This window comes from Ranitomeya imitator, chromosome 7 (genome assembly GCF_032444005.1).
Source record: "Ranitomeya imitator isolate aRanImi1 chromosome 7, aRanImi1.pri, whole genome shotgun sequence".
NCBI lineage: Eukaryota > Metazoa > Chordata > Amphibia > Anura > Dendrobatidae > Ranitomeya > Ranitomeya imitator.
In genome coordinates, this window is record NC_091288.1 from 29913097 (window position 1) to 29935746 (window position 22650).

Sequence of the window (22650 nt, forward strand, 5' to 3'; positions counted from 1 at the left end):
GCTTTCATCAGAAAAAAGTACTTGGGACCACTTAGCAACAGTCCAGTGCTGCTTCTCTGTAGCCCAGGTCAGGCGCCTCTGCCGCTGTTTATGGTTCAAAAGTGGCTTTACCTGGGGAATGCGGCACCTGTAGCCCATTTCCTGCACACGCCTGTGCACGGTGGCTCTGGATGTTTCCACACCAGACTCAGTCCACTGCTTCCTCAGGTTCCCCAAGGTCTGGAATCGGTCCTTCTCCACAATCTTCCTCAGGGTCCGGTCTCCTCTTCTCGTTGTACAGCGTTTTCTGCCACATTGTTTCCTTCCAACAGACTTACCATTGAGGTGCCTTGATACAGCACTCTGGGAACAGCCTATTTGTTGAGAAATTTCTTTCTGGGTCTTACCCTCTTGCTTGAGGGTGTCAATGATGGCCTTCTTGACATCTGTCAGGTCGCTAGTCTTACCCATGATGGGGGTTTTGAGTAATGAACCAGGCAGGGAGTTTATAAAAGCCTCAGGTATCTTTTGCATGTGTTTAGAGTTAATTAGTTGATTCAGAAGATTAGGGTAATAGGTCGTTTAGAGAACCTTTTCTTGATATGCTAATTTATTGAGACAGGTTTTTTGGGTTATCAGGAGTTGTATGCCAAAATCATCAGTATTAAAACAATAAAAGACCTGACAAATTTCAGTTGGTGGATAATGAATCTATAATATATGAAAGTTTAATTGTAATCATTACATTACGGTAAATAATGAAATTCAACACTATATGCTAATTTTTTGAGAAGGACCTGTACACACACACACACACACACACACACACACACACACACACACACACACATATATATACACACATATATATATATATGTGTATATATATATATATATATATATATATATATATATGTGTGTGTATATATTTATATATATATATATATATATATGATAAGATGCAAGTAAACAGACAAATATTAAGTTAAAAATTTATATATATATATATATATATATATATATATATATATATATATATATATATTTACGTGCATTTTATTTTATGATATATGTATAAATATCTTTTTTATTTTTCTATGAAATCTGTGATTTCCAGGATACAAACACCAGGACTTGGAGCAATGACTGCACGTCTACATAAATTGTCGTTTTTTTTTTTTTAGCTGGGGGAAGGATGACACTTTACAATCTGTTTTCTTCCATGTCCGTTTCCCTGCGCTCATTTATATAGTGCGCTTCATATATATAGTGATCATCTCTTGTTTCAGTCTGGTCCTCTTGCCTAGACTAACTTTAGAGGAGGTGGTGCCTAGATGGTGCGATGGCTGTCGGCCAACGTCTACCGGCTTCTCTGTAAACTTACTTCATATGTCCTGAGTGGGAATAGAGTAGAAAACTGCTACAAGACCCCACTAGGCACAGCTTCTCTTTCCTTTAAAAAAAAAAAAAAAAAAAAAAAAAGGGAATTGGGTATCGAAATTTTGACTGCCAAACTTTCTCACGCCTATCGGTGGAAGAGTTGGAGTCGCAATTTGTAACCGGTTTGCACAAATCAATGAATATGTGATTTTTTTTGGACCATTTTAAATCATTTTTCTGGGATTTTTACAAAATTTGTCAAAGGGTAGAGAATGTTATAAATAATAAAATAAAAACAAAATAATATCTGCCCTTTTGAATCCCCCGCCACTCCAGTGCTTTTGTAGTGATTGCATGTCTGGCATCAATCATGTGACCCCCCCACCCTGCAGCCAATTATCGGCCTCGGCCGTGATGCTGGTGTAGCGAGGGTTTGGCTACAGTGGAGTGCCTAGGGATTCGATGAGTAAAGTTATGCTCATTACTTAATTTTTGTAACATTTCCTATTTTGGGGGCAAATTTTTGTAAAATTTTAGTAAGACCCCTTGAAATGATTCTAATTGAAATTATAGGCTGACCTAAGCCTTTCATGGTACCCTGTAGGAGGGAAAATTTTTTTTTTTTACTTTTTTTTTTGTTTTATCTTAAATTTTGAATGTGACTTTTGCACATCGGTATGTATAGGGCTGTATTGACGTATTGTATCTCTCTCTGTCTACAGTATAAACTAGTAAAAGAAGCTCTTCACGAACGTGCCAACCTATTGGAGATCGCTCCCCATTTATCCGCCCCATTGCCAATCATGCTGCCAGTGTACAAGTAAGAGATCACCCTATATGTGCTTTATTTAAAGAGATCCCATAGGGAAAACTGATCCCAACCCTACCTTCCCTGCTTACCATGTGTTTTTTCTCTGTTCACACTGGTATCTTTCTTCTTTATCTTTATTTTTTTTTAAATTGCGCTAACATATTCCACAGCACTTTACAGTTTTGCACACATTATCATCACTGTCCCCGATAGGGATTCTAGATTGTGAGCCCCATCAATATGTCTTTGGAATGTGGGAGGAAACCGGAGTGCCGGAGGAAACCCACACAAACACGGAGAGAACATACAAACTCTTTGCAGCTGTTGTCCTGGGTGGGAATAGAACCTAGGACCCCATCGCTGCAAGTGCTAACCACTGCGCCACCGTGCTGCCCTCATGGTATCATTGCTTCCTTAATTAAGAAGCCATAATGAATATAACAAATCCACTGTAGCACATCCAAACCAATCTAGTTAACTCAGGGTATGTTCACACTTCTTTTTATTTTTCCCCTGTGGTTAAAAAAGTCAATTTTTTTCTTAAGTTAAAGACGATTTAGATATCATTCCTTGTCTTGAGCATTTTCACTACATTTTTTTCTAATCCTGAAAAATTTCTATTGATGTTTCCTGAATCCTTTTTTTTACTGTCTTTTTTTTCACTTTCTGTAAATGTTTTCTTTTTAGTGGTTTTAGCATTTTTGGGCGATTTTCAGTTTTTTTTTTTTTTTTTTTTTTTTTTTTACATCTTTTTAAGCAGTGAATAAAACGGTAGTATTTTTTTGAAGCGAAAAACATAAAAAAAAAACCTCAAAGGTGCATCTTCCTGGCGTTTGATTTTTTTTTTTTTTTGCCTTCACATTGATTTCTAGTGTAAAGTAACATAAGGTAAACCAAAATAAAAACGGTACTGCAAAATATTTCACATATATCCACTATACTACAGATTTTGTTAAAAAAAAAAAAAAAAGAGTAGCTCAATGGGGGGCTAACAACAATCCTCTCAAAGCTATAAACCATATATAATAAGTATCACAACATATCTATCGCAGTACATTTCATAGTGGTTAACACATACAGTTAAGGCCGAAAGTATTGGCACCATTGAAATTGTTCCAGTAAATGATTTTAATTACACATGTTTTGTTATACATATGTTTATTTCCTTTGTGTGTATTGGAACAGCACAAAAAATAAACAGAGAAAAAAAAAGCAAGTTGAACGTAATTTCAGACAAAACTCCAAAAATGTTCCCTACAAAATTGTTGGAATGTTTCCAAAATTGTGGGTAAACATTGTTTCGAGCATGTGATGCTCGTTCCAAACTCACCTGTGGCAAGTAACGAAAATTAAAAGAATAGAACGGTAAGCTGTGCTCGTCTTCCCGTGAAATCTGAGATTCTTTTTATTGTGCAGGTGGTGGCAGCTGCCATACTACTGGGTCGGCATCAAGGCCTACGATCTTGTCGCTGGCAGTCAGTGCCTAAAAAGCAGTTACGTCCTCAGCAAATCCAAAGCCTTAGAGTTGTTCCCAATGTTGCAGAAAGACAGACTTGTTGGGGCCATCGTCTATTATGATGGTAGGTATATATGTTTCATCAAAATAAATAGTTTTGTCAATGAAATTCTAGCAATTTTTACCTAAAGATCATTTGAAAGGGGACTTCCTGTTTTTATTGTTTTGTTTTCTTTATGAGGTTTGCAAAGGATAGGGATACTTATAATAGAATGGAACTATACTTATCAGCTGGAATTCCCATCCGTTCCAGTACTCCAGTGGTCTCTGCTGGTCTCCGCTGGTGTTAAATGTTCACCAAGTGAGACGGATTCGCTAATGCGTTGGACATGGAGAGGCGCTGACGCAGTGGTGTGGGAGGTGCTGGATTGCATGTGCATCAGTGAGGACCAGTAGAGCTGTATATGCAAGATGTCATAAGGATCAGAGGAGCTGGAAATGCTAGATGCAGCAGAGCAGAGTGTGTGGACGGCACCTTTAATCGGCAGAGCTGACTAGGCAAGCGGGTACCTTGATGCAGTGGAGTTGATTGTGTGGACAGCACTCAGGAACAGCAAAGCCGAGGAGGCAGTCGGGCTGCTTAGTTCTAGCAGAGCTGGATGTGTGGATAGTACAATGTAAGAGCAGAGCTATGTAGGCAACTGGGTGTGTTTGCGGAAGCAGAGCCGATGTGAGGATAGCACACCTGAAGATTAAAGCTGAATCAACTTTCAGGCACTTTGTTGTACTAGACCAGTGTTCCCCAACTCCGGTCCTCTAGAGCCACCAACAGGTCATGTTTTCAGGATTTCCTTAGTATTGCACAGGTGATTGAATGCTTGCCTGTCCAGGTGATGCAATTATCACCTGTGCAATGCTAAGTAAATCCTGAAAACATGACCTGTTGGTGGCTCTTGAGGACCGGAGTTGGGGAACAATGTAGTAGAGCTTGATGTGTGGATCACAGAGGAACAGTAGCGGTGAGTAGACAACGAAGCTGGATGTGCAGGTAACACTCAGGAACAGGTAAGCTGGGTAGATAATCAGACAGCCAGTTGTAGCAGAGCCAAGTAGGACATGTGGCTATACTACTAGATAGCATGTGGTAGCCGTGTGTATGTTCTTCCTCAAAACTCAGGTGGCTTTCAGCTGCTTGAGGTTGCCTGAAAAGACCTCACGTGATGACATCAGAGATGGGTAACCTAACACACAGCAGCGCAGAGTTAGGCCGTCCCGATGAAGTTAGAAGCGTAGCCCAGGGCTGGAGCCACGACGGGTGAACAACTAGGACTGAACGTGATGATATGTGAACCACCAATCCCCTGACCACTAAAACCACTTATCGACTGCAAGTTCGGATGACTGGTGGTGGATTCATCTAGTCTAGTCCCGATGGAAGTTATCCGAACAGTAGAGGATTCTAGTGATGGCTTTTTCTTCCTTCTCTATACTTTTCTCACCTCTCACTGAAATTGTTTTTATCATCCTGAACCTTTTTTTTTTTTTCAAATGTATGTAAAAAAATAAAATCTTGTAAAATTCCTCTTTTCACCGTGGCCAAAAAAAAAACCCAATCACAATAATCTGGTATTTTTTTGTTTTCTTAATGAAGCAAAACAAATTTTATATGTGAAAAAATATTAATTTCCATCAACTTAAAAAAAAAAAAAGTGTATAGATTAATTTCTCTATTTTATGACACAGTAAATCGCCCCTGATTGGCCTTTGTAGATCTGACCGGTCACATCCCTTTGTTGGCTTCATGAAAGGTCTATCTTAGACATCGCCGACTGTCTTCTAAATTCTGCTTCATCTTGTCTACCCCTGGCATAAACCAAAATCAATTGTACCAGCACCTTAAGGTTTCTTAAAGAAGAGAGTGGAGCCTTCGACCCGCTAGAGACAATTAAAATAAAATCAATTCGGCGCTGGACAGATGGTTTTTAAGTGCTAATATATCCTATCCCTAATCTAACTTCTCCCCTTCTAATCTAAAAAGGCCTTTAAGCTGTTGCCTGGACCATATTTATCTAGCGTTTCTGCAAGGAAAGCTTTATCCTCAAACTACCCGTCCCCTGCATAGTTATATAATTAAATAATTAACCCGATTTAGATTGGTTTTGGACAACGAACATATATTAAGTCTCTTCCAAATACTCATTCATCTTACATTAGCTTGTGTTCTAGATTTACCATCATGTTTTTTTTTAATCTTAAAGGAACAAGTCAAGGATTCTAAAAAAAAGGATCTGCTGTTTTTCCAAAATAATGTGACTTTATACTTTTGTCTGTTATTGCAGCCATTCCCACGAATTGGACTGAGCTGCAATAATTATGCCCAATCTATGGAGAAGACGGAGACTTTTTTTTCTTGGAAAAAAACGCAGATCCTTTTTTCTGATCTTGGAAAACCCTATAGCAATGGCGAGTAGTAGACTTTATCAAATGTGGAATTATACTGTTGTCCCTGCAGAAAAGAGGTGTAATTGATTAGATAATAAACCTTTAGCAAATCTGCCAGTAAGCCACTAGTGTCCAGTGGGCGTTCCTGACTCCGACAAGCATTCATTCTCTTCTTCGTAAACTGCTCTCGATTCCCCTTGGTCTTGGTTGACCAAGCATTGTTTCTTAAGTGAGGGCAGCCAAACAATTCTACTGGTTCCCTTTTAAAGGAATATTCTCAAGTTTGGAAGGTTCCCCTATCCATGAGATAAGAAATAACTTCATCAGGTGTATATCTGATGAAGGCCTACAAGGCCGAAACGCTTTGTGTTTTTTTAAGTTTTTTTTTTTTTATGAAGGTTTTATTTGCTGCACATAGACAATAAAATATCATCTGATTCAACATCAGAAATACTTGGTCCTTCGGCTATATTACCCTTTTATAACAAATTGGGTTAACGATCCTCTAAAGGAATCACCCTTAAACATCTTTCATCTTATTCAATTAGGATTACCATAATTATTAATATTTGCCAAATGCCAGAATAATGAGAGCGAGAGAATGTTTTAATGCATTTTTATTGCTTACTGCAAAGTCAAAAGTTTACATACACTAAGATTACTATGCCATTTAAACAATTCTGAATTGTCCATATGATGATGTCATGTGTTTGGCAGCTTCTGATAGGATATTTGGCAACATCGGAGTTAAATAGAGACACACCTGTGGATGTATTTTATAATGCACACCTGAAACACACTGCTTCTTCGTGTTCCATCATGGGAAAGTCTAAAGAAATCAGCCAATATATCAGGAAGAGAATTATTGACTTGCACAAGTCTGACTCCTCCTTGGGTACAATTTCAAGATACCTGAAGGTGCTTTGTTCATCTGTACAAACAATTATACGCAAGTACAAACAAGATGGGAATGTCCAGCCATCTGACCGCTCAAGAAGGAGATGGTTTCTGTGTCCCAGAGATGAACGTGCTTTGGTCTGACATGTGCCTATCAACCCAAGGATAAAAGCAAAAGACCTTGTGAAGATGATGGCGGAAGCTGGTAAGATTGTGTCAATAGCCATAGTGAAACGAGGACTGTATCAACGTGGGCTGAAAGGCCACTCTGCCAGGAAGAAGGCATTACTCCAAAAGAAACAAAGCCCGATTAATGTTTGCAAATGCACACAGAAACAAAGACCTTAATTTTTGAAGAAATGTCCTGTGGTCTGATGAAACTAAAATTGAAATTTTTGGGCATAATGACCATCGTTACATTTGGCGGACAAAGGGAGAAGCTTGGAAGCCTAAGAACACCATCCCAACTGTGAAACACTGGGGTGGCAGCATCATGTTGTGGGGTTGTTTTGCTGCAGGAGGGACAGGTGCACTTCTCAAAATAGATGGCATCATGAGAACAGAAGATTATATGGCAATACTGAAGTAACATCTCAAGACATCAGGCAGGAAGTTAAAGCTTGGGGGGAAATGGGTCTTCCAAATGGACAATGACCCGAAGCATACTGCCAAAATAGTAACAAAGTGGCTTAAGGATAACAAAGTCAATGTTTTGGATCGACCATCACAAAGCCCGGATCTCAATCCTATTGAAAATTTATGGGCCAAGCTGAAATGACCGGTGCAAGCAAGGCGGCCTACAAACCTGGATCAGTTACACCAGTTTTGTCAGGAGGAATGAGCCCAAATTCTCACCAACTATTGTGAGAAGCTTGTGGAAGGAGATCCCAAAGGTCTGACCCAAGTAATTCAGTTTAAGGGCAATGGCACCAAATACTAATGAAATGTACGTAAACTTTTGACTTTGCAGTAAGTAATAAAAATTCCTTAACACATTCACTCTCTCTCATTATTCTGGCATTTGGTAAATATTAGTAATTATGGTAATCCTAATTGACCTCAAACGGGAAAGGTTTAGGACGGAGTCACACTACAGTGAGATACGGCCGAGTCTCGCAGGTTAAAACCAAGCTCTGCCGCCGACACTCTGGAGCGGAGCGTGCGGCTCCATGTATTGCTATGCGGCCGCACGCTCCGTTCTGGAGTGCCGGTGCCAGAGCTTGGATTTGACCTGCGAGACTCGTCCGTATCTCGCTGTGTGTGATCCCGGCCTTATTCTGATAACACGTCAGATATTGAGAAAAACCTGCAGATGTGTTTTTTCACACAGAGTGTGGAAACTTCTAGCTTCAAGTGTGTATGTATGTGTGTGTGTATATATATATATATATATATATATATATATATATATATGTATATATGTATATATATATATATATATATATATATATATATATATATGTATATATGTATATATGTGTGTGTGTATATAATATATATATATATATATATATATATATATATATATATATATATATATATATATATATATAAAATTTTTAAAAATTATTTTACTGTTTCCACTGTAGATGGGCAATCCATCAGGGTTCAATCGGCACAATGGAAAACTGCCCCCTTGTGGTGACATTTGTCTGGGTGTAACTGTAATCACAATCGCACCCATCGGTCTAATTGAGGCAGTGACCGGTTCATTAATTTATATTTTGTGACAAGATCTGGATTGAATCCAGATTGGGGTGATACCAGCAGGTAGAGCGTCAGCTGCACGAATGTACGGTGTCACTTGGAGGCTATGGTATCCAATATCCCTGTGAAATTGACTCTGCAGCCCGTGGATTTCCGCACCTCCCCCGCTGATTGTAACCTATGAATCACACCAACCCAAGACTCCCAATGATTTAAAATTCTAGCAATGACTTTAGCTCAAAGCCTATGGGATAACCTGGGAGATTAAGAAATACATTTTTTAACAAATGAGGAACATCAAGAGCAAATCATTGAAGACAAAAGCTATAATCATCCTCCCGGGCGAAATATGCAAAGATTATTGTCCCCTTATGAATACGGGATGAAGGAAGCGAGATGTCAGACATGAAACTTTCATAGAGATGGTAATATGGAACCTAAATTGGCGTGTTTACCTGGCAGATCCACAGACTGTAAAGAGGAGAAAATGCTGGTGGGGAAAAAAAACAAACAAAATGCGCTTTTAATACATAGAATGTGAACCAACATGAAAAAAATGCATACAGTACATATGAAAGGGGCACTATGTGTAAAATGATGGGAATCTTCCCACGTCATCTGTTTGGGTGGTTTCACACTTGCGTTTTTGTCTGCAGCGTTTTTTGCAAAAAAAAAGGCATGTGTTTTTTTTCCTATATTTAACATTGAAAACGCATGCGTTTTTTGGTGTACGCGTTTGCATGCGTTTTTGAACGCATGCGTTCATTTTCAGAAATGCAACTTGTAGTATTTTTGAGAGGCGTTTTTTGGACCAAAAAAAACGCATGCGTTTTCATGCATTTTTTTGGGGTCAAAAAATACATTGGAGTCAATGGGGACGCATGCGTTTTTTTGTGCATGCGGTTTTTTGCGTTAGAAAAATGCATGCGTTTTTCTATTAAAAAAACAGAAAACACACTGATATGCCACCCCCCAACATAAAGGTGATAAAGGGATCCTAACCCTAACTCTACCCCTAACCCTAACCCTACCCCTAACCCTAACCTTACCCCTAACCCTAAACCCTAAGGGATCCTAACCCTAACCCTAACCTTACCCCTAACCCTAAGGGATCCTAACCATAACCCTACCCCTAACCCTAATCCCTTTAGGGTTAGGGCTAGGGGTAGGGTTAGGGGTAGGGTTAGGGTTAGGATCCCTTAGGGTTAGAGGTAGGGTTAGTGGTAGGGGTAGGGTTAGGGTTAGGATCCCTTAGGGTTAGAGGTAGGGTTAGGGTTAGGGGTAGGGTTAGGGTTAGGATCCCTTAGGGTTAGGGGTAGGATTAGGGTTAGGATCCCTTAGGGTTAGAGGTAGGGTTAGGGTTAGGGGTAGGGTTAGGGTTAGGATCCGTTAGGGTTAGGGTTAGCGGTAGGGGTAGGATCCCTTTAGGGTTAGGGTTATGATCCCTACCCCTACCCCTAACCCTAACTATTTCTGTTTATAGTGGGTTTTTTACTTTATTTTGATGATTGACAGCTGTCACACATTTCTCAGCATGCGTTTAAAAAACGCAAACGCATGAAAAAACGCATGTAAACGCGTCAAAACGCCGCGTTTTTTCACTACATGCAAAAAACGCATGCGTCAAAAAAACGCAGCGTTTGCACGCGTTTACATGCGTTTTTTCACCATGCTTTTTTTGCGTTTTTACCGCAAAAAACGCACCCAAAAAACGCAAATGTGAAACCACCCTTTGCTATGGACTCATGGCATTAACCTCTTCCCATTACGCTCAGTTCCACCCTATCACCAGCTAATTTTTTTTAACTAATTTTGTTAGACATTCCCTTTAATGCACCTCTGATTAATTTACGCCTTTGAATATAAATTAATGATTCTTTTTTGTTGATAGCCCTACAAATATATACATCATTAGCATACGTGATGAGCGAGCGTGCTGTGATGAGGTGTTTTCTGATCATGCTCTGGTGCTCGGATAATATGTTCGAGTCCCCTCGGCTGCATGGCTTGGCTCATGGGCAATCCCCGCATGTGTTATAGCTGTCTTAACAGATGCAAGGCATGCAGCTGCAGGGACTCGAACATATTTTTCGAGCTCGCCGAAGACACTTGGTTAGCATACGAGCATGCTCAGATAACACCTTATGCCAGCACGCTCGTTCATCTCTAATCAGCATTAAATTTACTTGTGGCGGTCTTGTCGCCGAAACATTTTTTTTGATGCCGAAATCTTAAAATGGAGGTGCTGAGACTGTGTAAGGATTCTTTGCGAGTAAGTAAATGGTAATAGTACATGTAAGTAGCATAAGGTACTTACTCGGTTATCACTATTGTGAGCAAAAAAGCATAAAAGTCATCCAACCACAACAAGGTGACCCAATCGGGGCGGTCCTCCTATCCTGTCTCTAGTATTAAAGCCTTACCTTGTGTCGGCGACCTCAGTGTAGATGAGGCAGAGCAGGACAGGGTCCACACTGTTCAGACTCCTGCCCATGGGAAGCTATATACATGAAATGCCTAGCTCAAAAGGTTTTTTTTGTTTGTTTTTTTCTTGGGTTTTGTCTGTGAAATGGCCACAGTGTGAATGTTCTTCTACACATTGCACGCATAACAACTTATGCTCCGGCTCATTTATTTGCTTTATTCATTATTTTAGTAAAACCACTTTTACTGTTCATATGAGAGTTTTTTTTTCTGTTTCATGTTTTGAAAAAAAAAAGTCCGGTGGGGGAAAAAAAGAGCAACTGATGGAAATTTCTTCAAACTAGGCACTGTCAGATGAAAAGACTGCAAAAAAAGGTATAAGGCTATGTGCCCACGTTGCGTTTTTTTCCGCATCCTGTTGTTTTTTTAATGGCATTCCGCATTGTTGTGCCCATGTTGCGTTTTTTTTCCGCAGCGGAAAAAAATGCAGCATGTTCATTAATTTCGCGGATTCACTGCGATTTTGCCGCTAAAGAATGGTATTGGGACGCATAAAAAAAGCATTAAAAATGCGAAAAAAAAACGCGACAAATATGCAATAAAAATGCAAAAAGGCAGCAAAAAAACGTTACACAAGCCGATTTCCTGGCAAGGGAGTCCGGTTTTGATGAGGAAAATTCTGCAAAGATTCTGAACGTGGGCGCATAGCCTAAGAAACATTTCCAAAACTCTTCAAATAATCTTTAAAAACTCCAAACTTTGGGTAATGGAAAAACTCCCCAAAGGATACGTGCACTTAACATCTTAAACACACGAGCAAACCCGCTGAATTTTCCAAGAGGAAGACTCTTCGGGACGTGTTGGCGCTATTTGACCTACAGTAAGCATGTGTTTGATATATTTTTTTTTTTTTACATCGGGCAATTTTTTTACCGTTTTTCCAGTGTTTTGGGGTCAGTTTTTGTACTGACCTTTTCCTGGTGGGTTTTTTTAATCCATGCAGCAATGAATTAACTGTAAGTAGTTTCTGGAGCGAAAACACTGTGAGAAGTTGGGTGTCTTCTGAACCTCCCCAATGACCTCTATCATAAAGAGTATATAAAGTGTCCTCTGAGCGGAAAAGTCCTGAAGGTGGATTTGTTCTCTTGTTTTATCAGTTTTTGTGTCTTTTTCAACCTGAAATGGTTCAAAAAAATCTCTAAAAGGCCCGAAAATGTTGTTTTTATATAGAAATGCGTATATTTAGTCTTTCTAACATTTTAAGTCCTTTTTCATTGCATTTCAGACCAAACCCACCTGTAAAACCCATTGTGTGCACGTGCGCTGAGAAGGAATTGTTGCCGGAAGCAATTTATACAAAAAAATTAAATTAAGCAAGACCAATGGTTTTTTCGCCAGCCTTATTGATGGGGCACGTTGACGTCAGACACCCCTGATTATATTAAGAGGCACCATCCTAAATGAATCTGGAGTGTCTGACATATGGTTTGTGCTTTGCCAGAAATCTTACTCCAGCCAGAGACTGGAATAAGGAGCGCCACCGTTCATTACGAATTAGTCGAGCTGCGGCATCACGCCTTCCCACCCAACTGGTTGCGGAGCTCCATTTTGCGACTTTTCAAAGCAGTTTACTCCAGAATTTTTGCTTTGAAGAATCGTGATTTTGACAGCCTCAAAAATAAAAACCCCTGTGTGCACATAGCCTTAGAATAATTTGAGCACTTCTCACCTTCTAATCCTCGTATAGGAAGTTTGCAGTGCAGGAAAATCTGAGATGTAGATGGGGAAAAAAAAAATGCTTTTACGTGTTAGGATAAAATGTTGGTTTGGTAAGGGTAAATTTAATGCTTCTGTAATGTGAGGACCCTCTAAAATAGGCATTTGGGGTCCTTGCTGAATGTGCACACTTCTTGCTGGGACTTGGAATGGTCCTGCTCCGGTTTACTTTTCATGTGGTAATACAGCACAGATTGAATTTTAATGTAGGAGAACACTAAACCATCATTCTCTGGTGGAACAGAGGAAGGAGGGGGAAAAAAAAAAAAGAGAAACATGTTATCGCTGAATCCCTGATAAGGTCCGCTGCCAAACTGTCACCGGTTCGGAACAATATTTTCACGAACAAAAAAATAAATTGGCAAACTGAAAATCTGCTGGATACAAAAGGGCAGCCATTTTATTTAAAATCTTGGTGCACAAACAGAAGAAAAAGATAGCAGTTCTAAATGTCTCTCTTGAGGTTTCTGACAACTTGAAAGACGGCTGGTTATTGTTCAGCTCAAATCGCTTGGTTTGAAACAGATGTGACAGCTTTAAAAGTGGAGGCTGCGGCTCTGACTGCTGAAAGGAACAGAGCTCCGCTTTATAAATGAGATGCCTTGTAACTGACCGGTCGTGCTGCCGTGCGGAGGTAGCATATTGACTTTGCACAGCCGGGATTTTTAAAGAGGCCTTTATGCTGAAAATGAAGGTTTTCTCATTTTCTGACCATGTAAAAAATATTTCAATTTGGAAGAATTTAACGTGAGTTTTTGAAACGGGAATACTTACTGTATATTCCGACTCTTAGTGTATTTAAATATTATTTTTTATGTTTTATACTTATTTAGTTTTTGAATAGGGCAATCAAAATGTTTTAATCTGGTTAGTCCCGTTACATTACCTCCCCCTTTTTCCTTCCCAAAAAGAAGCTAAAACCTAAAAATCATAAATCATAAGGACTTCTTCTTTTTTTATTTGTTATAAGGAGTTATTGAACCCACTACGCGCAAGTGCGTTTCTTTAGTGATGTTTTTCTAAACCTTTGGTGCTTTTTTTTAGGTCATTTGCTCCATTTCGAAAAATAATAAAATAAATCAAAGTAGCATTTTCTAGTGGATTTAAAAGACATCTGGTATTTAAAGTATGTTAAAAACGTCTGCATAAAAATCGTCCGACAGAAAATGCATGAAAGGAATGGGGAAAAAAAGTCAAAGATTGATCAAAGCTATTCAACTGTGTTCTGATGGGGAAAGAAATCTCAAGTTTGCCTTTGTTGCGCTATTATTTGCCCTTTTTTTTAGTTTTGCGCTGCTTTCGTTAGCAAAAAGCTAATTTTCAGGAGGAAATGGTGTGCGTCCTATATATTCCTTGCAGTGGCCCTCTGCACTGGATAAATGTAGTATTACAAGGCAGCCACTTAAAGAGGTTGTCACCTACATTATCATTGATGGTCTACCTTTAGGATAGTCTGATCGGTGGGGGTACCACACCCAGCACCCCCACCAATCAGCTGTTCTCAGTAGCGGTGGCAGCCGGAAATGCTCAGTTACGGAGCTGCTCTGTGTACTGATAGTAGCCACTGTCGGGAACTGCACATTCACCCGCTATTCAAACCAATCGGGTGGCGCCTGTGCAGTACCCGGCTGTGGCCTTTATCAGTAGGCAGAGCAGAGCAGCTCCATAACTGAGCACTTCTGGTTGCCGGCACTGAGAACTGTTGTTCGGTGGATGCTGGGGTCAGTGTTGGGTTTCGCTCCCCCCCATTAATCATACATTGATGAGCTATTCTAAGGATAGGTCATCAATGTTAAACCCTCTTTAAACAGGTTTCCACTACTAGGACAACCCCTTCTTAAACTAAATGTTTGGCCCCAATTAAAAAAAAAATTAGCCTATACTCTCCTCCTGTGACGGCACTGGTGGTCCCGGGCTATGATGGAAGGACACGTGATGCCCAGCGCCCAATCAGCACTGACGTCAATGTCTCCGCCTTCAGATAAACTGAACATGAAGAGGAAGTCCGGGATGAGCTGATCTCTGGCTTCCTCTTCATGTTCAGTTTTTATGAAGGTGGAAACAGTGACGCCAGCGCTGATTGCTTCGCAACACTGCATCACAGCCCTGGGGAGAGCGAGTGCCGACAAAGCGGCAGTGGTGCTGGCACAGGAGGTCAGTATAGGCTTTATTATTTTATCGGGCCGAACATTTAGTTTAAGAAGGGGTGCTCCTAGTAGTGGAGTAATGTAGTATTAGAAGGACTCTAGCCTGCCAGGGTGTCATCCCAAGAGGAGCATCCCCTTGTATGAGGTATATGTCTAAATAGGCCAAATGGACAATAGACATCTACATGAGACAACTCATTTTGGAAGGAGCAAGAATGGCAGTTATGAAGATACATTAAAGGGGTTGTCCCTGACAAATAATATGACCTATTCTTCGGGCATGGCTCTGTTGGCTGCATAGTGATCATTATTATGTGATGCAGCTCAGTTCCCAGTCTCTTCAGCAGGATCTGAGCTGCAGTACTGGAGCGCGGCCACTACGCGGTGCACACTGCTGTGATTTTTTGCAAACAGCAGATCGGTGCTTACCAAGTGATCACTGATCTGGTATGATGCACAATCTCGGAGAGATTATAACTTTACTAGATGGTGGCCCGATTCTAACGCATCGGGTATTCTAGAATATGCATGTCCACGTAGTATATTGCCCGTCCACATAGTATATTGCCCAGCCACGTAGTATATTGGCCATTTACGTAGTATATTGCCCGTCCACGTAGTGTATTGCCCGTCCACGTAGTATATTGCCCAGCCACGTAGTATATTGCCCAGCCACGTAGTATATTGCCCAGCCACGTAGTATATTGCCCAGCCACGTAGTATACAGACTTAAAATAAAAAATAAACATATACTCACCCTTCGTTGAAGTCCTGGCCCTGTGTGCAGTGCAGGCGGCAGCTTCCGGTCCCAGGGTTGGTGTGGGCGCAGGACCTGTGATGACGTTGCGGTCACATGACCGTGACGTCATGGCAGGTCCTTGTTGCATACCATCCTTGCCACCGGAACCTGCCGCTTGCATGGAGCGGTCACCGGACCGTCGCGAGGAGCTGGAAAGGCGCTGGAAGGTGAGTATATGATGATTTTTTATTTTTTTTATTATTTTTAACAATAGATCTTTTTACTATTGAGGCTGTATAGGCAGCATCAATAGTAAAAAAGTTGGTCACACAGGGTTGATAGCAGCGTTAATAGAGTGCGTTACACCGCGGCATAACGTGGTCCATTAGCGCTGCCATTAACCCTGTGTGAGCGCTGACTGGAAGGGAGTACGGAGCGGGCACTGACAGCGGGGAGGAAGGAGCGGCCATGTTACCGCTGGACAGCGCCCGTCGCTGATTGGTTGTGGGCGTTTTGCCACGACCAATCAGCGACTTGGATTTCCATGACAACCAGAGGCCGCGACCAATGAATATCCGTGACAGACAGACAGAAGGACAGACAGAAAGACGGAAGTGACCCTTAGACAATTATGTAGTAGATCCTTTATTAAATCATACCTGGAAACATTTCAGCCCGTCCCAAGCTTTCCATGGCCACTGCTGAAATGCATTTGGTTTTGATGCAATAAAGGCTAAATACATACCGTAATCTTTGTGAGTCCCGGGACTCTTCAGATTTTGCATGATCTCTGCTGCAGTAGAGTGACTATCTCCTTGAGTCCTGATCTGATGTGATGACCTATTCCGAGGTTAGATCTTCAATTTCTAAGTCCCAAACAAACCTTTTAATTAAAAATTAAATAAGGGGTGCAATGAGCAATCCTTAGGCTAGATCATCAATATCAAACTGGTGGAGGTTTGACCCCTGGCTTCTAAACCAATCTGATATTGATGGCCAAACCTGTGGATCGGTCCTGGGCAACCCCTTTAAAGAACCGCTCCCATCAAAGTTTTTATCCTTTTACTAAATTGCTGTTATCATGTTATATAGCACCATGTACTTACAATTGCTAATTTTTCCTTTCTACCCAGATAATTCTTCTCTTTTCTGTTCTATGTAGGAAAAGGAAGTCTCTTTTCCCTGCATTTATCATGCACCTCTTCAGCTCCTGATCCAGCTGTTCCTCATCCCCCTGCCAGGGACTTTTGCAGTGACTCATGACTCATACAGGGAAAATTGACCTCCTATTTCTACATAGAGCTTAGAAGGATTCAGCAAGTCAGTTTTTAATCACGTGATGTCATAGACCTAATGGAAAAGAGGAGAATTATCAGGGTAGAAAGGCAAAATGAGCAATTGGAAGTACACCGTGCTATATAATATGATGACTGCAATATATTCAGAGGATAAAAACTTCTTGCATTTAAATAAGGGGTACTATTTAATTGGAAATGATCCTTAGCACTTATACAAGCACGATCTGGTCTCTTTCACTCTATGCACTTGCATTATGACAATTACTTTCTTATTTTCTGCAGCCTCTGGTTCAGGCCTACGGTAAACATATATATATATAAGCATATTTATTAATTAAAGAATGAAATATGTCTGGATGAACCAGTAAGAATTAAAAATTAGATTAATTATGCCGTGGAATGAGCAGCTTCATGGCTATGGTTAATTGAGATCTGTTCATGTAGCTAAAGAACGCAAAGAGCATTAGGAATGGTGTAAGTACCAGCAATAGCATTTCCCAGACTGCACCAGAGGCTATGCTTGCTCTGTCTTAGCATCTGGAAGCTAGAGCATATGTTGGATGTTAGCCTGGGTGTACACAATGTGTCCTATTTATTTAAGGCTTCCTTTGAAGGCACAACTTACAAGTGTGTTTCTTAGGGGTACATGTCAGACTTGATTTAGCATTGACTTCAATTTGGATACTCCTGAACAGCAAAAAGGCAACATTTTGGGGGAGGAATGTGGCTGCTATCTGAGCAGCGATCTGTCACTTTCATTTATGTAGCTCAAGGACATCCATGAAAGCGGCGGCATCGCGGAGATTTCAATAAATTAGAATATGCTTTGTTTAAAGAACAGTATCCTCCGTACTGGGCTCATTCACTGCAAACACGGGTTTTGATTAAAATGTGAGACAAAGATAAATAATGCATGTAGATATAGGGAAGTGTGTGTACAAGTGTATGTATGCATGAATATATATAAGTAAGGGCACAGGGGTCATATTGAATCTTCTTATACTGGTCACACCTTCTCAAGACTTCTCTTTTCTTTTTCTTTTACATCAAGGGGTTAGATTGCTTCTTGCAGTGTTTCTTAAACCTCTGTATGTATTGTGGCACAGATGGGCATCATGTCACATATCAGCACATGCCAAATTTTTGTGTTCCATCATCGTATCGTCACCTCTCGTATATGTTCATCCTATGTAGGCCCACCTCATGTGATGCTGCCCACAGATGTGCAAGGTTGGATGGATCACTGAACTACAAGAGGATCCTCCAGTGGGTCTGGTGACTCACACCATAGTGGTCCAGTCGGAGACACCATAGGGGTCCAACCGGAAATACCATATAGTGGTCCTAATGATCCAGAAGGAGACACAATAGTGGCCCAGCCGGAGACGCAATAGTGGTTCAATGGAGAAACGATAATGGTCATGATGGCCCAGCCGGAGATGCAATAGTGGTCCAGCCGGAGACACAATAATGGTCCTGATGGCCCAGCCGGAGATGCAATAGTGGTCCAGCCAGAGATGCAATAGTGGTCCAGCCGGAGACACAATAATGGTCCTGATGGTCCAGCCGGAGACACAATGGTCCTGATGGCCCAGCCAGAGATGCAATAGTGGTCCAGCCAGAGATGCAATAGTGGTCCAGCCGGAGACACAATAATGGTCCTGATGGCCCAGCCAGAGATGCAATAGTGGTCCAGCCGGAGACACAATAATGGTCCTGATGGCCCAGCCGGAGATGCAATAGTGGTCCAGCCGGAGACACAATAATGGTCCTGATGGCCCAGCCAGAGATGCAATAGTGGTCCAGCCGGAGACCTAATAATTGTACTGATGGCCCAGCCGGAGATGCAATAGTGGTCCAGCCGGAGACACAATAATGGTCCTGATGGCCCAGCCGGAGATGCAATAGTGGTCCAGCCGGAGACACGATAATGGTCCTGATGGCCCAGCCGGAGATGCAATAGTGGTCCAGCCGGAGACACGATAATGGTCCTGATGGCCCAGTCGGAGATGCAATAGTGGTCCAGCCGGAGACACGATAATGGTCCTGATGGCCCAGCCGGAGATGCAATGGTGGCCCAGCCGAGGACCTTATGGTGGTCCAGCCGGAGACGCGATGGTGGCCCAGCCAGAGATACGGTGGTGGCCCAGCCGTAGACACGATGGTGGCCCGGCAGGACACGCAATAATGGTCCTAGTGGCCCAGCCAGAGATGCGATGATGGTCCTGATGGCCCAGCCGAAGACGCGATAATGGTCCTCCTGATGGCCCAGCCGGAGACACAACGGTCGCCCAGATGGTCCAGTAGAAGACACAGTGCAGGTCTGTCAGAGGGCAAAATAATGGTCCTATAATGCCCAAGAGCACTTTCAGCTACCCATGCATTTCACTTCTAAAGTGGAATTCTCTGCAACAGAGCAGTTTTCATAACCTGCATATATATGTAATCAATATGAGGTTAGGGGAGATTAGAGTCAGCTGACAGATTCACGAATAACTGACCTTTACAGGTCCGGCTTTACAGGTCCTGCAATAAACTTTTAAAGGTGTTGTCAATTTTTTTAAAAATGAGGTGAAAGTAGGAAATGCTTTAAAATATTAAAATAAGTATTATACCCTTGCCACTCCTGTGCTGCCACTCTGTTGGGTTAATTGTTGTCAGGGCCGAGAAGACAACACAGGACTGACTCAGTCAATCAGTGGTCATAGAGCTCTTGTGGTCTACAATAGCATCATGGTTGGGCCCAGTGATTGACTGCAGCTGCCATAGATTATAGGCAGGAAAGCTCTGCTACACAGCATAGAGGCAGCACTAGAGTGGCAGGAGCATCAAAGGGTAAGTAGTGTTTTTTTATTATTTTCTTTTTTTTTTTTTAAAGCAAATCCTATTTTTTTTGTCTTTTTTTTATAAAGGACAATCCCTTAAACAGAATCTGTCACTTGGCAAGTCTTTTGCTCTTGTGCTTCCCTGTTCCTGAGGTACGGCCCCCTTTTGTATGTAAGCTTAGTCTTGTTAGCTAAGTGGGAATGGCTCTCGAATCTTCTCTGTGGGTATTTTTTTGAGGACCACACCCAGTTGGCTGAAAATCTAGATGTATGTACATGGGAGAGGGGGCCATAGATAAAGAATGTAGAGGAGCAGGAACAAAAGAAAAACCGTACCCAACGCGGGTGAACAGTAAAGCTACTTTCACACGTCAGTTTTTTGCCGTCCGGCTCAATCCGGTGGATTCTGAAAAAAAAAAACGCATTCGGAAATTGTTGCCGCCAGATCCATTTTTTTCTCATAGACTTGTATTAGCGACAGATTGCAATAGATGGTCTCACGTTTCATCCGTTTTTTGCCGGATCCGTCGAAAATTAGTTTTCCGGCGGCCGTAAAAAACAGACAAAGTAACATTTTTTTGTGTCCGTCGAAAAAACGGGTCCGTTGTTTGGTACAATGGAACCCCATGGCGCCGGATCCGTCAAATGACGGAATCCGGCAACGGATTCCATATTTTTTTTTAACTGAGCATGCTCCAATTTTTTGGGATCCAATTACCGTAGTTGGATTAGTTAGTTGGATCCTTCGAAAAAACTTATCCGTCGCATCAGTTTTTCACAATCTGCGACTGATCTCTTTTTTTTTTTTTTTCAACATTCGACGGATTGTGTCTGATGACAAAAACATGATGTGTGAAAGTGGCCTAACAAAAAAACTATTTATGGCAAGTGAATCGACCTCAGCCAAAAGAAAACTAGAAGAAAATCCAGCGTGTCCATCTTCAATAAAAATCTTTATTGGTAATCCATAAAAGTCGCAACTGTTTGCATGGGGTTAAAAAGAAAAATTGCAATATGAGGTTCTCTTTAAAGGTATTGTCCATTTAGAAAAAAAAAAAGGGATAAAAAGGTAGGATTTGCCAAAATTTGAAAGGTAAGGTACTCTGCGGGGAAAGTGCAGTACTACACGGCGGCCAATAAGCAGAACGGGTGACCATATGATACATGACTAGAATGGGCTGGCACATCAAGGGGAACCCAAGTAGGGTGCGTCTTACGTATGGATAGGCGTGGTATTCAGGTAATATTGCCGTAGAAAACCTCTATTTTTTTTTTTACTTTAAATGTCATCATTGTCTAAAAAAAAAAAACCCAAACAAGCAACAAAAAAAAACCTTTTGCTTTCGAGACCCCAAATGCTGAAATAAACAGATTGAGTCTTCTCGTTTCCACCCGATTGCTCGGACACCTTGCTGTATGTTACGATTGAAGCACCCAAATGTATGGCATCTGCTCCGCTGGTATTCTTGCAGCCGCTGCCAAACTAAAAGGCACATTTGCGGCTTTTATTAACATATGTTTCTAACAAAAAAACCCCGTCTTGTATGTTCCTCAGCTGCTCTGCACCATGGCAGCGCTCCCAAAAGCCTACAGCCGATAACTGAGTCTCCTGCTGTACCTGTAACAATTTAATTGTATAAGTCAGCCCAGTCAGGCATTCCCGGCTCATGACTCGGAGACATGAAATTCATTGTCATTATTGTCCCTGTCATTTTGTATCATTATGTCTTGCTGCAGAATTTTCCTCACTCCAGTGCTTTTTCTACCTCCAGGAATCGGAGATTATGGCTGAGGTTGGGGCGGGGGCAGGACTGTGAACTACATTTACCTCAAGGGAGCCTCATATTATACAGTTTTTTTTGTTTTTTTTTTTCCCTCCGACTGGCTGGATTTGACTGTTTATTCCCCGACACCGGCCACGATCAAAATTACATGTGGTTTTATGGAAATGTTAAATCTCGTGTGCTTGACCCTTCTCTGCCGAAAGGGACGTTAATGCATTCGGGGGCACTTCAGTAATAAAAGGGAGAAGGGTTAAACATTAGTGTAGCTAAAAGAGGTTGTGTTTTTTTATTATTATTTTTTTTAGTCTTTTGTTCTATTTTTTTTTTTCATGCTTTTGGAATAGATGGAATAGACTGTGCATTTGTATGTATCAGTATTTTTTTTACATTTTATTATCAGCATTTTACTATCTTTCCTCTTAATTTTGCCTACTTTTTCTATGATTAGGGAAAAAAAAGACTGTAAATTCTAAGAACTTCAGATGTTATCAAATATGTGCACGCAGTCCTGCAAACTCAGGTGACTTCTAGTTTAAAATTGCAAAATGTTTGTATATTTGCAATTTAGCTCTTATTAAAAATCCTCTCCATTCTCAAACGGAGGGATTTTAATCCTATAGTTTATAGTTCGTTTCTAACTTTTACCTCGGAGGTGGCAGGTTTCCTAGGCAAGGAAGCGCGCGTTTACAAGCGGTTTGCTGTACAGCTTGTAAGCGCTGCTCTGAGACTGGATCCGGACAGATTCAGAGTCTCTGCGCTTCTCCGGTGCTAAAGGCGCAGTTCAGACCAGCGGGGGCTACCTCGACACCGTCCCTACCTGTCACTATTCAGGAGCTTATGTGAAGAGCAAACTTGAGACATACCCTCTAAAGTTTATAAGGGATGCTTTGATCCATTTCTGCTGCTGCCAAACCTTTCCTGGATCTTCTGGAAAGTTGTCCTGTGCTTCTTAGGCCGAAGCCACACTACAGCAAGATAAGGCCGA

The 22650-nt window shown here is 41.3% G+C and overlaps 1 protein-coding gene across 2 annotated transcripts in view; it reads left to right on the forward strand.

Annotated features, from left to right (window-relative positions):
- The window catches only part of GPD2 (glycerol-3-phosphate dehydrogenase 2), a 149768-nt gene that overhangs the window by 48333 nt on the left and 78785 nt on the right, over window positions 1–22650 (forward strand). For both annotated transcript variants that reach the window (XM_069732962.1, XM_069732963.1), the window contains exons 5-6: window positions 2082–2179; window positions 3587–3750. In XM_069732962.1, coding sequence (XP_069589063.1) covers window positions 2082–2179; window positions 3587–3750 — 262 coding nt within the window. The remainder of the gene's footprint in view (window positions 1–2081; window positions 2180–3586; window positions 3751–22650) is intronic.